Source organism: Drosophila takahashii, chromosome 2R (genome assembly GCF_030179915.1).
Source record: "Drosophila takahashii strain IR98-3 E-12201 chromosome 2R, DtakHiC1v2, whole genome shotgun sequence".
Taxonomy (NCBI): domain Eukaryota; kingdom Metazoa; phylum Arthropoda; class Insecta; order Diptera; family Drosophilidae; genus Drosophila; species Drosophila takahashii.
In genome coordinates, this window is record NC_091679.1 from 33598931 (window position 1) to 33614777 (window position 15847).

The following is a 15847-nucleotide window of genomic DNA, read 5'->3' on the forward strand; positions in this document are numbered from 1 at the left end:
TGTTCCGTGTGCCATGTTCCATGTGCCATGTTCCATGTTCCCTGTTCCATGTTCCATGTTCCATGTTCCATGTGCCATGTTCCATGTTCCGTGTGCCATGTTCCGTGTGCCATGTTCCGTGTGCCATGTGCCATGTGCCATGTGCCATGTGCCATGTGCCATGTGCCATGTGCCATGTGCCATGTGCCATGTGCCATGTGCCATGTGCCATGTGCCATGTTCCATGTTCCATGTTCCATGTTCCATGTTCCATGTTCCATGTTCCATGTTCCATGTTCCATGTTCCATGTTCCATGTTCCATGTTCCATGTTCCATGTTCCATGTTCCATGTTCCATGTTCCGTGTGCCATGTGCCATGTGCCATGTTCCATGTGCCATGTGCCATGTTCCATGTTCCATGTTCCATGTTCCATGTTCCATGTTCCATGTTCCATGTTCCATGTTCCATGTTCCATGTTCCATGTTCCATGTTCCATGTTCCATGTTCCATGTTCCATGTGCCATGTTCCGTGTGCCATGTGCCATGTGCCATGTTCCGTGTGCCACGTTCCATCTTCCATGTTCCGTGTGCCATGTTCCATGTTCCGTGTGCCATGTGCCATGTGCCATGTTCCGTGTGACATGTTCCGTGTGCCATGTTCCATGTGCCATGTTCCATGTTCCGTGTGCCATGTTCCGTGTGCCATGTTCCATGTGCCATGTTCCAGTTCCATGTTCCATGTTCCATGTTCCGTGTGCCATGTTCCATGTTCCATGTTCCATGTTCCATGTTCCATGTTCCATGTGCCATGTTCCGTGTGCCATGTTCCGTGTGCCATGTTCCATGTTCCATGTTCCATGTTCCATGTTCCATGTTCCATGTTCCATGTTCCATGTTCCATGTTCCATGTTCCATGTTCCATGTTCCATGTTCCGTGTGCCACGTTCCATGTTCCATGTTCCATGTTCCATGTTCCATGTTCCATGTTCCATGTTCCATGTGCCATGTTCCGTGTGCCATGTTCCGTGTGCCATGTTCCGTGTGCCATGTTCCATGTTCCATGTTCCATGTTCCATGTTCCATGTTCCATGTTCCATGTTCCATGTTCCATGTTCCATGTTCCATGTTCCATGTTCCATGTTCCATGTTCCGTGTGCCATGTTCCATGTGCCATGTTCCAGTTCCATGTGCCATGTTCCATGTTCCATGTGCCATGTGCCATGTTCCGTGTGACATGTTCCGTGTGCCATGTTCCATGTGCCATGTTCCATGTTCCGTGTGCCATGTTCCGTGTGCCATGTTCCATGTGCCATGTTCCAGTTCCATGTTCCATGTTCCATGTTCCGTGTGCCATGTGCCATGTGCCATGTTCCATGTTCCATGTTCCATGTTCCATGTTCCATGTTCCATGTTCCATGTTCCATGTTCCATGTTCCATGTTCCATGTTCCATGTTCCATGTTCCATGTTCCATGTTCCATGTTCCATGTTCCATGTTCCATGTTCCATGTTCCATGTTCCATGTTCCATGTTCCATGTTCCATGTTCCATGTTCCATGTTCCATGTTCCATGTTCCATGTTCCATGTTCCATGTTCCATGTTCCATGTTCCGTGTGCCATGTTCCATGAGCCATGTTCCATGTGCCATGCTCCATGTTCCATGTTCCGTGTGCCATGTTCCATGTGCCATGTTCCATGTTCCCTGTTCCATGTTCCATGTTCCATGTTCCATGTGCCATGTTCCATGTTCCGTGTGCCATGTTCCGTGTGCCATGTTCCGTGTGCCATGTGCCATGTGCCATGTGCCATGTGCCATGTGCCATGTGCCATGTGCCATGTGCCATGTGCCATGTGCCATGTGCCATGTTCCGTGTGCCATGTGCCATGTTCCATGTGCCATGCTCCATGTTCCATGTTCCGTGTGCCATGTTCCGTGTGCCATGTTCCGTGTGCCATGTTCCATGTTCCGTGTGCCATGTTCCATGTTCCGTGTGCCATGTTCCATGTTCCATGTTCCATGTTCCATGTTCCATGTTCCATGTTCCATGTTCCATGTTCCATGTTCCATGTTCCATGTTCCATGTTCCATGTTCCATGTTCCATGTTCCATGTTCCATGTTCCATGTTCCATGTTCCATGTTCCATGTTCCATGTTCCATGTTCCATGTTCCATGTTCCATGTTCCATGTTCCATGTTCCATGTTCCATGTTCCATGTTCCATGTTCCATGTTCCGTGTGCCATGTTCCATGAGCCATGTTCCATGTGCCATGCTCCATGTTCCATGTTCCGTGTGCCATGTTCCGTGTGCCATGTTCCGTGTGCCATGTTCCATGTTCCGTGTGCCATGTTCCATGTTCCGTGTGCCATGTTCCATGTTCCATGTTCCGTGTGCCATGTTCCGTGTGCCATGTTCCGTGTGCCATGTTCCGTGTGCCATGCTCCATGTTCCATGTTCCATGTTCCATGTTCCATGTTCCATGTTCCATGTTCCATGTTCCATGTTCCATGTTCCATGTTCCATGTTCCATGTTCCATGTTCCATGTTCCATGTTCCGTGTGCCATGTTCCATGAGCCATGTTCCATGTGCCATGCTCCATGTTCCATGTTCCGTGTGCCATGTTCCGTGTGCCATGTTCCGTGTGCCATGTTCCATGTTCCGTGTGCCATGTTCCATGTTCCGTGTGCCATGTTCCATGTTCCATGTTCCGTGTGCCATGTTCCGTGTGCCATGTTCCGTGTGCCATGTTCCGTGTGCCATGCTCCATGTTCCATGTTCCGTGTGCCATGTTCCGTGTGCCATGTTCCATGTTCCGTGTGCCATGTTCCATGTTCCGTGTGCCATGTTCCATGTTCCGTGTGCCATGTTCCATGTTCCATGTTCCATGTTCCATGTTCCATGTTCCATGTTCCATGTTCCATGTTCCATGTTCCATGTTCCATGTTCCATGTTCCATGGTCCATGTTCCATGTTCCATGTTCCATGTTCCATGTTCCATGTTCCATGTTCCATGTTCCATGTTCCGTGTGCCATGTTCCATGTGCCATGTTCCGTGTGCCATGTTCCATGTTCCATGTTCCGTGTGCCATGTTCCATGTGCCATGTTCCATGTGCCATGCTCCATGTTCCATGTTCCGTGTGCCATGTTCCGTGTGCCATGTTCCGTGTGCCATGTTCCGTGTGCCATGTTCCGTGTGCCATGTTCCGTGTGCCATGTTCCGTGTGCCATGTTCAATGTGCCGTGTTCCGTGTGCCATGTTCCATGTTCCATGTGCCATGTTCCATGTTCCATGTTCCATGTTCCATGTTCCATGTGCCATGTTCCATGTTCCGTGTGCCATGTTCCATGTTCCATGTTCCGTGTGCCATGTGCCATGTGCCATGTTCCATGTTCCATGTTCCATGTTCCATGTTCCATGTTCCATGTTCCATGTGCCATGTTCCATGTGCCATGTTCCATGTGCCATGTTCCATGTGCCATGTTCCATGTTCCATGTTCCATGTGCCATGTTCCGTGTGCCATGTTCCGTGTGCCATGTTCCATGTTCCATGTTCCATGTTCCATGTTCCATGTTCCATGTTCCATGTTCCATGTTCCATGTTCCATGTTCCATGTTCCATGTTCCATGTTCCATGTTCCATGTTCCATGTTCCATGTTCCATGTTCCATGTTCCATGTTCCATGTTCCATGTTCCATGTTCCATGTTCCATGTTCCATGTTCCGTGTGCCATGTGCCATGTGCCATGTGCCATGTTCCATGTTCCATGTTCCATGTTCCATGTTCCGTGTGCCACGTTCCATGTTCCATGTTCCATGTTCCATGTTCCATGTTCCATGTTCCATGTTCCATGTTCCATGTTCCATGTTCCATGTTCCATGTTCCATGTTCCATGTTCCATGTTCCATGTTCCATGTTCCATGTTCCATGTTCCATGTTCCATGTTCCATGTTCCATGTTCCGTGTGCCATGTTCCATGTTCCATGTGCCATGTTCCATGTTCCATGTTCCATGTTCCATGTTCCATGTTCCATGTTCCATGTTCCATGTGCCATGTTCCGTGTGCCATGTTCCATGTTCCATGTTCCGTGTGCCATGTTCCGTGTGCCATGTTCCATGTTCCGTGTGCCATGTTCCGTGTGCCATGTTCCGTGTGCCATGTGCCATGTTCCGTGTGCCATGTTCCATGTTCCGTGTGCCATGTTCCGTGTGCCATGTTCCATGTTCCGTGTGCCATGTGCCATGTTCCGTGTGCCATGTTCCATGTTCCGTGTTCCATGTTCCGTGTGCCACGTTCCATGTTCCATGTTCCGTGTTCCGTGTGCCATGTTCCATGTTCCATGTTCCGTGTGCCATGTTCCGTGTGCCATGTTCCGTGTGCCATGTTCCATGTGCCATGTTCCGTGTGCCATGTTCCATGTTCCATGTTCCGTGTGCCATGTTCCATGTGCCATGTTCCATGTGCCATGTTCCATGTTCCCTGTTCCATGTTCCATGTTCCATGTTCCATGTTCCATGTTCCGTGTTCCATGTTCCATTTTCCATGTTCCATGTTCCATGTTCCGTGTGCCATGTTCCATGTGCCATGTTCCGTGTGCCATGTTCCATGTTCCATGTTCCGTGTGCCATGTTCCATGTGCCATGTTCCATGTGCCATGCTCCATGTTCCATGTTCCGTGTGCCATGTTCCGTGTGCCATGTTCCGTGTGCCATGTTCCGTGTGCCATGTTCCATGTGCCATGTTCCGTGTGCCATGTTCCATGTGCCATGTTCCATGTTCCATGTTCCATGTTCCATGTTCCATGTTCCATGTTCCATGTTCCATGTTCCATGTTCCATGTTCCATGTTCCATGTTCCATGTTCCATGTGCCATGTTCCGTGTGCCATGTTCCATGTTCCATGTTCCGTGTGCCATGTTCCGTGTGCCATGTTCCGTGTGCCATGTTCAATGTGCCGTGTTCCGTGTGCCATGTTCCATGTTCCATGTGCCATGTTCCATGTTCCATGTTCCATGTTCCATGTTCCATGTTCCATGTTCCATGTTCCATGTGCCATGTTCCGTGTGCCATGTTCCATGTTCCATGTTCCGTGTGCCATGTTCCGTGTGCCATGTGCCATGTTCCATGTGCCATGTGCCATGTTCCATGTTCCGTGTGCCATGTTCCATGTTCCATGTTCCGTGTGCCATGTGCCATGTGCCATGTTCCATGTTCCATGTTCCATGTTCCATGTGCCATGTTCCGTGTGCCATGTTCCATGTTCCATGTTCCGTGTGCCATGTTCCGTGTGCCATGTGCCATGTTCCATGTTCCATGTGCCATGTTCCATGTTCCGTGTGCCATGTTCCATGTTCCATGTTCCGTGTGCCATGTGCCATGTGCCATGTTCCATGTTCCATGTTCCATGTTCCATGTTCCATGTTCCATGTTCCATGTTCCATGTTCCATGTTCCATGTTCCATGTTCCATGTTCCATGTTCCATGTTCCATGTTCCATGTTCCATGTTCCATGTTCCATGTTCCATGTTCCATGTTCCATGTTCCATGTTCCATGTTCCATGTTCCATGTTCCATGTTCCATGTTCCATGTTCCATGTTCCATGTTCCATGTTCCATGTGCCATGTTCCATGTGCCATGTTCCGTGTGCCATGTTCCATGTTCCATGTTCCATGTTCCGTGTGCCATGTTCCGTGTGCCATGTTCCATGTGCCATGTTCCGTGTGCCATGTTCCATGTTCCATGTTCCGTGTGCCATGTTCCATGTGCCATGTTCCATGTGCCATGCTCCATGTTCCATGTGCCATGTTCCATGTGCCATGTTCCGTGTGCCATGTTCCGTGTGCCATGTTCCATGTGCCATGTTCCGTGTGCCATGTTCCGTGTGCCATGTTCCATGTTCCATGTTCCATGTTCCATGTTCCGTGTGCCATGTGCCATGTTCCGTGTGCCATGTTCCATGTTCCGTGTGCCATGTTCCGTGTGCCATGTTCCGTGTGCCATGTTCCATGTTCCATGTTCCATGTTCCGTGTTCCATGTTCCATGTTCCATGTTCCGTGTGCCATGTGCCATGTTCCATGTGCCATGTGCCGTGTGCCATGTTCCATGTGCCATGTTCCGTGTGCCATGTTCCATGTTCCGTGTTCCATGTTCCGTGTGCCACGTTCCATGTTCCATGTTCCGTGTTCCGTGTGCCATGTTCCATGTTCCATGTTCCGTGTGCCATGTTCCGTGTGCCATGTTCCGTGTGCCATGTTCCATGTGCCATGTTCCGTGTGCCATGTTCCATGTTCCATGTTCCGTGTGCCATGTTCCATGTGCCATGTTCCATGTGCCATGTTCCATGTTCCCTGTTCCATGTTCCATGTTCCATGTTCCATGTTCCGTGTGCCATGTTCCATGTCCATGTTCCATGTTCCGTGTGCCATGTTCCGTGTGCCATGTTCCGTGTGCCATGTTCCATGTTCCGTGTGCCATGTTCCATGTTCCGTGTGCCATGTTCCATGTTCCATGTTCCATGTTCCATGTTCCATGTTCCATGTTCCATGTTCCATGTTCCATGTTCCATGTTCCATGTTCCATGTTCCATGTTCCATGTTCCATGTTCCATGTTCCATGTTCCATGTTCCATGTTCCATGTTCCATGTTCCATGTTCCATGTTCCATGTTCCATGTTCCGTGTGCCATGTTCCATGAGCCATGTTCCATGTGCCATGCTCCATGTTCCATGTTCCGTGTGCCATGTTCCGTGTGCCATGTTCCGTGTGCCATGTTCCATGTTCCGTGTGCCATGTTCCATGTTCCGTGTGCCATGTTCCATGTTCCATGTTCCGTGTGCCATGTTCCGTGTGCCATGTTCCGTGTGCCATGTTCCGTGTGCCATGCTCCATGTTCCATGTTCCGTGTGCCATGTTCCGTGTGCCATGTTCCATGTTCCGTGTGCCATGTTCCATGTTCCGTGTGCCATGTTCCATGTTCCGTGTGCCATGTTCCATGTTCCATGTTCCATGTTCCATGTTCCATGTTCCATGTTCCATGTTCCATGTTCCATGGTCCATGTTCCATGTTCCATGTTCCATTTTCCATGTTCCCTGTTCCATGTTCCATGTTCCATGTTCCGTGTGCCATGTTCCATGTGCCATGTTCCGTGTGCCATGTTCCATGTTCCATGTTCCGTGTGCCATGTTCCATGTGCCATGTTCCATGTGCCATGCTCCATGTTCCATGTTCCGTGTGCCATGTTCCGTGTGCCATGTTCCGTGTGCCATGTTCCGTGTGCCATGTTCCGTGTGCCATGTTCCATGTTCCATGTTCCGTGTGCCATGTTCCATGTGCCATGTTCCATGTGCCATGTTCCATGTTCCCTGTTCCATGTTCCATGTTCCATGTTCCATGTTCCATGTTCCGTGTTCCATGTTCCATTTTCCATGTTCCATGTTCCATGTTCCGTGTGCCATGTTCCATGTGCCATGTGCCATGTTCCATGTTCCGTGTGCCATGTTCCATGTTCCATGTTCCGTGTGCCATGTGCCATGTGCCATGTTCCATGTTCCATGTTCCATGTTCCATGTTCCATGTTCCATGTTCCATGTTCCATGTGCCATGTTCCGTGTGCCATGTTCCATGTTCCATGTTCCGTGTGCCATGTTCCGTGTGCCATGTGCCATGTTCCATGTTCCATGTGCCATGTTCCATGTTCCGTGTGCCATGTTCCATGTTCCATGTTCCGTGTGCCATGTGCCATGTGCCATGTTCCATGTTCCATGTTCCATGTTCCATGTTCCATGTTCCATGTTCCATGTTCCATGTGCCATGTTCCATGTGCCATGTTCCATGTGCCATGTTCCATGTGCCATGTTCCGTGTGCCATGTTCCATGTTCCATGTTCCATGTTCCGTGTGCCATGTTCCGTGTGCCATGTTCCATGTGCCATGTTCCGTGTGCCATGTTCCATGTTCCATGTTCCGTGTGCCATGTTCCATGTGCCATGTTCCATGTGCCATGCTCCATGTTCCATGTGCCATGTTCCGTGTGCCATGTTCCATGTTCCATGTTCCGTGTGCCATGTTCCGTGTGCCATGTTCCGTGTGCCATGTTCCATGTGCCATGTTCCGTGTGCCATGTTCCGTGTGCCATGTTCCATGTTCCATGTTCCATGTTCCATGTTCCATGTTCCGTGTGCCATGTGCCATGTTCCGTGTGCCATGTTCCATGTTCCGTGTGCCATGTTCCGTGTGCCATGTTCCGTGTGCCATGTTCCATGTTCCATGTTCCATGTTCCGTGTTCCATGTTCCATGTTCCATGTTCCGTGTGCCATGTGCCATGTTCCATGTGCCATGTGCCGTGTGCCATGTTCCATGTGCCATGTTCCATGTTCCATGTTCCATGTTCCATGTTCCATGTTCCATGTTCCATGTGCCATGTTCCGTGTGCCATGTTCCATGTTCCATGTTCCGTGTGCCATGTTCCGTGTGCCATGTTCCGTGTGCCATGTTCCATGTGCCATGTTCCGTGTGCCATGTTCCATGTTCCATGTTCCGTGTGCCATGTTCCGTGTGCCATGTTCCATGTGCCATGTTCCGTGTGCCATGTTCCATGTGCCATGTTCCGTGTGCCATGTTCCATGTGCCATGTTCCATGTGCCATGCTCCATGTTCCATGTTCCGTGTGCCATGTTCCGTGTGCCATGTTCCGTGTGCCATGTTCCGTGTGCCATGTTCCATGTTCCATGTTCCGTGTGCCATGTTCCATGTTCCATGTGCCATGTGCCATGTTCCATGTTCCATGTGCCATGTTCCATGTTCCGTGTGCCATGTTCCATGTTCCGTGTGCCATGTGCCATGTGCCATGTTCCATGTTCCATGTTCCATGTTCCATGTTCCATGTTCCATGTTCCATGTTCCATGTTCCATGTTCCATGTTCCATGTTCCATGTTCCATGTTCCATGTTCCATGTTCCATGTTCCATGTTCCATTTTCCCTGTTCCATGTTCCATGTTCCATGTTCCATGTTCCATGTACCATGTTCCATGTTCCATGTTCCATGTTCCATGTTCCATGTTCCATGTTCCATGTTCCATGTGCCATGTTCCGTGTGCCATGTTCCATGTTCCATGTTCCATGTTCCATGTTCCATGTGCCATGTTCCATGTTCCATGTGCCATGTTCCATGTTCCGTGTGCCATGTTCCATGTTCCGTGTTCCATGTTCCGTGTGCCACGTTCCATGTTCCATGTTCCGTGTGCCATGTTCCGTGTGCCATGTTCCGTGTGCCACGTTCCATGTTCCATGTTCCGTGTGCCATGTTCCGTGTGCCATGTTCCATGTTCCATGTTCCGTGTGCCATGTGCCATGTTCCATGTTCCATGTTCCGTGTGCCATGTTCCATGTGCCATGTTCCATGTTCCGTGTGCCATGTTCCATGTTCCATGTTCCATGTTCCATGTGCCATGTTCCATGTTCCATGTGCCATGTTCCATGTTCCGTGTGCCATGTGCCATGTTCCATGTTCCATGTTCCGTGTGCCATGTTCCATGTGCCATGTTCCATGTTCCGTGTTCCGTGTTCCATGTTCCATGTTCCGTGTGCCATGTTCCGTGTGCCATGTGCCATGTTCCATGTTCCATGTTCCGTGTGCCATGTTCCATGTTCCATGTTCCGTGTGCCATGTTCCGTGTGCCATGTTCCATGTGCCATGTTCCATGTTCCATGTTCCAAGTTCCTTCAAAATTGAGCTTTTTAAATAATTTCCCACCGAATTGGAGGGAAAAGTCGTAGAACAAACGTTTCTTATATTGACTTGCTTAACACCATATAAATTATTAGGATTCTAGAACAACGATGGGACCTATACATACAAACAAACATACAAAAGTTTTCATTTTGGGAAGAAGAAGCAAATTTTATTTTCGAGATAACTTTTGAGCGGAGCATCGGATTTTATCATATGACCCCTCATTCGACGCGTATTTTCAACCCAACAGCTCCAAAATTCGAAATTTTCACTGTTTTCCTTTTTTGGTCTCTCTCCCAAACCAATTGATTTTCCTAAAGTCTTGCAATCCTGTTAGTTTTTGCGATACCTTTCGATTGGTGTATCACCCATTGCGGCTATATATTAGACATCTGCATGAATAACAAAAAATACATATTCGAATTGACAATGTTCAAAATGAGTTGAATGAGTTGGAATGTGTAGGGAAACTGGCTTGAATAAATAAGTGTACTGACGTAAAACTCAGTCGAACCAGAAATGGTGATGGAAAACGAATCGAGTAAATGAGTACACGAACAACTCAGACGAATTTATTCGAATCCATTCGAGTTCTTACATGACGTCATAAGGGCAAAATGGAAAATTAAATTTGTTTTTAAATACTTACATAAATATTTGGTTTTTTGTCTTTTTTTAAATTACAAATCTACCTTTAGTTTTAGCTCGCCACTGAATCCAACCATGCCATTTTCATATTTAAATCCTAAGAATTCGCGGACCAAGGAGGAGAAGTATAAAATAGTGTAGTGAAGAGGCAGAAAGGAATGGTCTTCCTTCTACCGCAAATCCTAAGAATTCGCGGACCAAGGAGGAGAAGTACATAATAGTGTAGTGAAGAGGCAGAATGGAATGGTCTTCCTTGGACAACTTCTTAAGAATTTATCTAACAAACTCCAGGATGACAATACTAAGAAGTCGCGGTCCAAGGAAGACCATTCCTTTCTTTATCTGTGGCGATAGAGGCGGATCTTTTAGTTCTGGGATATGTTCATAAAACTAATTGCTTTTCCATATTTTTTTTTTTTTTCTCGTGGATTTTTGCATGTGTTTTGAGTTTAAACTAAGGGGAGCTTGGTAATTTCAAAAATAAGAAATCACAAAAATACTTATTTATAGACATACATATATGTATATCAAAACAAATTTAATTTTCTATTTTGCCCTTATGACGTCATATAAGAAAATCGAATGGATTCGAATAACTCGAATGATTTCAGCATATTCAAATATGACATTCTGTTTTTCGTTATCACTCGTTTAACTCTAGGCCTTTTCTGTCATACTCTATACGGACCAAGATGCAATCCATTCTAGTCATAGTGTGCTGAGCATTTACTCAACTCTATTCTATTCGAATGGAATCATTTCAAAGCCTGTTTGATTCCAGTCATGCAGATGTCTACTATATATAGTAGTCGCCTTCGCACATTCTCCTTGTGTGCTTCGTCACTACATGGAATGCCGTCCATAGTGATTTATTAAAAATTGGTTCTAAAAATCCTTTTTCTAATTTTGACTTTTTAATACAATACGGATTTTAACTTTAAGGCCTAGTACTCACTTCAATCGAAAAGCCTACGAAATGAAAATCTCCATACAAAGTTTTGATTACGAAATTTTCCTTTTCATTTTTGTATAGAAATTTTCGTTTCTTTGCCTTTTTGATTGAAGTGAGTACTAGGCTTAAAGGAAAAAGTTTTCAACAAGTATGCTAAATCATTAAGGAGCTCCCCACCCACAAACAAAACCTTTTTTCGACACTGGGTTTACAAAACAATAAATTTCATATATTAGCTACTACAATAAACATATTAATTGATTGACGGAAATTAGAACTATCCTCAGAAGGAAATCGTCAAAAGTTGCGCCGTTTTAAGGAAAACTTGAGCTGAGGGTAGAAAGCAGGGTTCGATTTTAGATCCATTGCACACATGACAGAAAAAGTTCCAAAAATAATATTCCTGACGCATTGGAAACAAATTAATAAAGTTTCGTGTTTTTATTTTTCGAAATCCATCAATTAGATTGTTTAAAATCCAATGTCTTATAAAATCAGGATATCAATAATTTAAAAAAGTTACTTTCGTAAAAGTTTTGAAAGGTACTTTTGACTTCAGAAGGCCTAAATGCATCAGAAATACTAGGTTCTGGAGCGTCGAAGACTGCGCTTCAGGATCCGTAACCACACCTGCTCCTCCTCCGAACGCAGCTTACTCTCGCACATCTTCATCTTCCAGTTATCCGTATAGGTAACCAGTTCGACCATCATCTTGAAGGTGACAGTTTTCCGGGGCTTTGCGCTCTTGATCAGCTTGCCCTTTGCTTTGGTACTAGAGTACTTCATGTAATCATAAACTATCGGCTGACCATCTTCCTCATCGATAATATCCTTCTTAGATTCGATGGCTTTTGAAAGTTCTTCCTCCAGCTTAGCGGCGTTAAGTTTCTTCGGTTTGCGGCGCTGTTTTATTGGGTTGTCCATGACCAGCGGGAAATTTAGTAGGATTTAGTTGTTGAGCTATCAAAAATGTATCAAAACTTTACTCGTGTGTCGAAACAGACAGATTCCCCGAGCCTCCTGTGGGTGTGTAATAAACGTTAAGTCCCCCCATTTGCACGTACATTTTGAATAAATTTATGCTTCTGCCGGCGGCTGTAAACAACTACATAAATACCGGAGTAGAACCTATGGATGGAGGGGGGATGGCAATAAAATGTCTGGCCAGAAGTGAAGCATATTTGCAGGCGCCAAAAACAAAAGCCACAGCACAATTGCCCAGTACGTAGGAGCATGTAAGCCCCAGTCGATACTTTATCATCATGCAAATGGCCATTGTACCCCCTATAATCCCTTCCCCCGGGGTAATAAGTACGATAAACGACTCCGCAACACAAACAAACAAAGGGAGCCAAAGGATAAGCAAGAGCAAAAATACAACAAAATCCTTGCCGTGGGCAATCTTGAGTTATGGCTCAATTCCCGGCCAACCAAAGGGAAAGACAATCGTTTACACGCATATAAGTTGTAATTTATTCGCTACTAGAAAAGTTTCCTTTATTAAATTTTAGTCGAACTCACATAAACACACATAAAACACTCAGAAACACACATAAACACTCAGAAAAACCCAAAAGCACACAGAAACACGCATTTGCATCGAGCGCATCCTTTTAGCAGCTCTCATAGTGCACTGGTCATTGCTCCAGCTCGTTGGTGGGCCCGTGGGTCAGCTTGGCCCTCAGGGATCCGCAGACCATCATGCAGGTGAACAGGGACAGCTCCAGGACCCGGCACATGCAGTAGGCCACCACATCCAGCAGGTGTTCCACGACTCCCAAGTACAGACACATCCGTGGGTGAGAAAGTGGGTGGACTTTTTCGATTCCTGTTTCCTGATTCCCGTTGCAGGTATATCAAATACCGCGCTCAGCTTATTCCGGTGCCGAATTATTATATGCGCTCCAATGTCCTGATAAGCTAGAGCCTCTTATCAAACTTCCTGGTGGATTTCACTGCGATTATATGCGACAAACTCTTTTCTTTAAATGATAACACTGCGTTGGCTGTCTGCCCTTATATTCAATCCTGTTGCTGAATCAAAACACGAAGCTCCTTTTCGTCCTCGGCTCGTATTTCTCTACAAAACAAAACGAGTGCCAAACGAGTGCCACAAAAAGAGAGAGAGAGAGACGGGGGAAGAAGGACAACAAGGAGATGGGAGTCCTGCCAACGGCGGTGCATGCGCAAACAGGTTCTTCACTCCCCTTCGATGAAGTGCCAAAAGAGTAAAGGGCTCAAGTAAAGGATAGTGATAACAGCCGAATATTATATTTACAACAAGATAAGGTATTTTAAAAACAATTAGGAATTTATTACCTAAACGTGAATTTGTGCAATTTACTATAATTTACTTGTGTTTTATTTAAACTTTTGTTATTTTAACTACATCATATTGATTAAATATTTTGTTGTAGTTCACTTTGGAATTCTTTTCCGTTAAAAACAACCATAATATACAATAAATAATTATTTGAGTTTAAATTAGCCGAATTAAGATGTGCCAAAAGTTTTCTACTAAGGTAACTTAAAACTAAGAATTGTTCCTTGCACTTATACAAACTTGAGCCGTTTATATTTGTTTTAAGGAAATAGTTTTTATTTATGGCATTATTTCTGAAACCTAAAAAGTCGAATGTAATAAATTGTGTTTTTAATCATGAAACTAAAACTAACAAAATATATCTTGTTTAAATATGAAAAATATAAAATATTTAATATTGTAAATTACTAGAATCGTTAATAAAGATTTCTGTTTTTCCTAAAAAATGTAGAAATTATGTATAACCCCAGGTTTTGGTGAGTAAATTTGAAATATTAAAAAAAGATATGTGTAATCATAAAAACGAGGTAATTAACAATCTATTCAATAATATATTTTTCATAGCCACTTAATAGTTTGTTCGATGGCAGTTAATAGTTTGATTCGACAACTGGCTAGACGGCAAATGTCGTGCGTCTGCCAAGGACACACAACCTTCGCAGGACGAGGGGCAACCAGCAAGGGCCAGAGGACTGGGCCTCGACCATATGTTGGTTCCTAACAGAAGTTGGGTCGGTGCAGCACAGCATATGGTCACTAGACGCGAGCCAGAAATGCAGTTCGCCAGCTCGGGTTAATTGATGGCCCATGGCCCATGCCATTCAGTACCTTCCAGTACAGTAGCTCATCCTCGCCACCTCTCTTCTGTCTCCCTCTCCCACTCTCACACTCGTGTGCCGTTGAGCGTGAAAGTCACAAATTACGGGGAACAGAGGAGAGGAGAAGATCACATGGCATGATAGCACCAATTTGGCAAGATATGACGCGTGCCCTGCCAGAGCGAGATGGCAGTAGGCGAAGTGTAGGCGTTGCGCGCACGAGCGAAAGAGAGAGGAAGAGAGAGAGGCACACTTCTAACCCCTAAGTGTGCGGCCGGGGGTCAAAGTCACCCCTGCTCCTCGGGGAGATCCTTCGGCAGGGATATGGTAATAACTGCGAGGATCCTGGGGCCAGGGGTCATTTGCGGCCCGTTTACACAAGCTTGGTCAGAACGGCGGTGAAAATATTTGTAGAACGCACCAAAAGCGGGGGTTGTATGCAGAGCCGACTCTCGGGATCGCTTCAGTTGCATCGAAACTTTCAAGACGCGCGGATCTGCCATGAGCTACTACTACTCGTCTGCCTCCGATGAGGACGGCAGCTCCCAGTATTTGGGCAGTCCCAACTATAACCTCACCCAGCTGCCCGTTTCTTCGCAGGATTACGGGCAGTCGGCTTTCCTATCCCCGGAATGGCAATTCCTGGATACCGCAGGCGGAACTCAACTAGAACTGGCGCCCAACGTGGAAGTTCCAGCAGTGCCCACTCCGAAGCAAACCAAACGGCGTAGCAACAGCTCCTCGGGATCGGAGGGCAGGAAGAGCAGTCCAGAGCAGACCAATCTCAGTCCCACGGTCCAGAAGCGAAGACGACAGGCGGCGAATGCCAGGGAGAGAAAGCGCATGAACGGCTTGAATGAGGCTTTCGATCGCCTGAGGGAAGTGGTGCCCGCTCCCTCAATCGACCAAAAGTTGTCCAAGTTCGAGACCCTCCAGATGGCACAGTCCTATATCCTGGCGCTATGCGATCTCCTCAACAACGGCGATGTGGAGGTGGATGCCGCCGCCTACACACTCTTCGGCAGCGGCGAAAACAGTTTCGGATTAAGCGGAGGTTCCTTATCATAGATGGATACTGCTACTGGATACTAGATTTAAGCTACGTGATTTTCTTCTTACTGTAGAATAGGCAAAAGATACAAAATAAATTAAATACGAATGAATTTTAGGGACTTTTATTAACTCCAAGGAAGATATATTTGCGACATGCGCAGACCCACAAGGGAGCACTGGTTCAAAACCTACTGTATCCTTAAGCTGCGGCTGCATTTTGCAAAATTAATTATTATTTAATCGTCACACAATGGTCGACGATATCTTGCACGGTGCAGGCTGCACATTAGAATCGATTCCTTTGTCCTGTGAGTATTAGGTGAACTGCAGTCCAGTCA

General features: G+C 46.3%; 3 protein-coding genes across 4 annotated transcripts; 1 reads left to right on the plus strand and 2 right to left on the minus strand.

Annotated features, from left to right (window-relative positions):
* Window positions 1–11517: 11517 nt before the first annotated feature.
* Window positions 11518–12343, minus strand: LOC108069288 (uncharacterized). The gene is made up of 2 exons (XM_017159292.3): window positions 11946–12343; window positions 11518–11645 (listed from the first exon to the last, which is right to left on the minus strand). The coding sequence occupies exons 1-2, from the start codon at window positions 12237–12239 to the stop codon at window positions 11613–11615; spliced, it is 327 nt and encodes a 108-aa protein (XP_017014781.2). The 5' UTR covers window positions 12240–12343; the 3' UTR covers window positions 11518–11612.
* Window positions 12344–12870: 527 nt separating this feature from the next.
* On the minus strand, window positions 12871–13168 carry prim (primacord). Its single transcript, XM_017159293.3, has one exon. It carries the CDS (start codon window positions 13106–13108, stop codon window positions 12953–12955), a length of 156 nt encoding a protein of 51 aa, XP_017014782.1. The 5' UTR covers window positions 13109–13168; the 3' UTR covers window positions 12871–12952.
* cato (cousin of atonal) lies at window positions 12972–15524 on the plus strand. Of its 2 annotated transcripts, none has more exons than XM_070213166.1 (3): window positions 12972–13110; window positions 13167–13604; window positions 14203–15524. In XM_070213166.1, the coding sequence occupies exon 3, from the start codon at window positions 14958–14960 to the stop codon at window positions 15522–15524; it is 567 nt and encodes a 188-aa protein (XP_070069267.1). In that variant the 5' UTR covers window positions 12972–13110; window positions 13167–13604; window positions 14203–14957. The 2 variants fall into 2 exon arrangements, with proteins under 2 accessions (XP_070069267.1, XP_070069266.1); XM_070213165.1 differs by having other exon boundaries at window positions 12976–13114.
* The last annotated feature ends 323 nt before the right edge of the window (window positions 15525–15847 follow it).

Coding starts and splice junctions, on each gene's coding strand:
- LOC108069288 (XM_017159292.3), bottom strand. CDS start 12,239: ATGGACAACCCAATAAAACAGCGCCGCAAACCGAAGAAACTTAACGCC. Junction 11,646..11,945: donor TGCGTTCGGAGGAGGAGCAG/GTGTGGTTACGG, acceptor TTCTACCCTCAG/CTCAAGTTTTCCTTAAAACG.
- prim (XM_017159293.3), bottom strand. CDS start 13,108: ATGTGTCTGTACTTGGGAGTCGTGGAACACCTGCTGGATGTGGTGGCC.
- cato (XM_070213166.1), top strand. CDS start 14,958: ATGAGCTACTACTACTCGTCTGCCTCCGATGAGGACGGCAGCTCCCAG.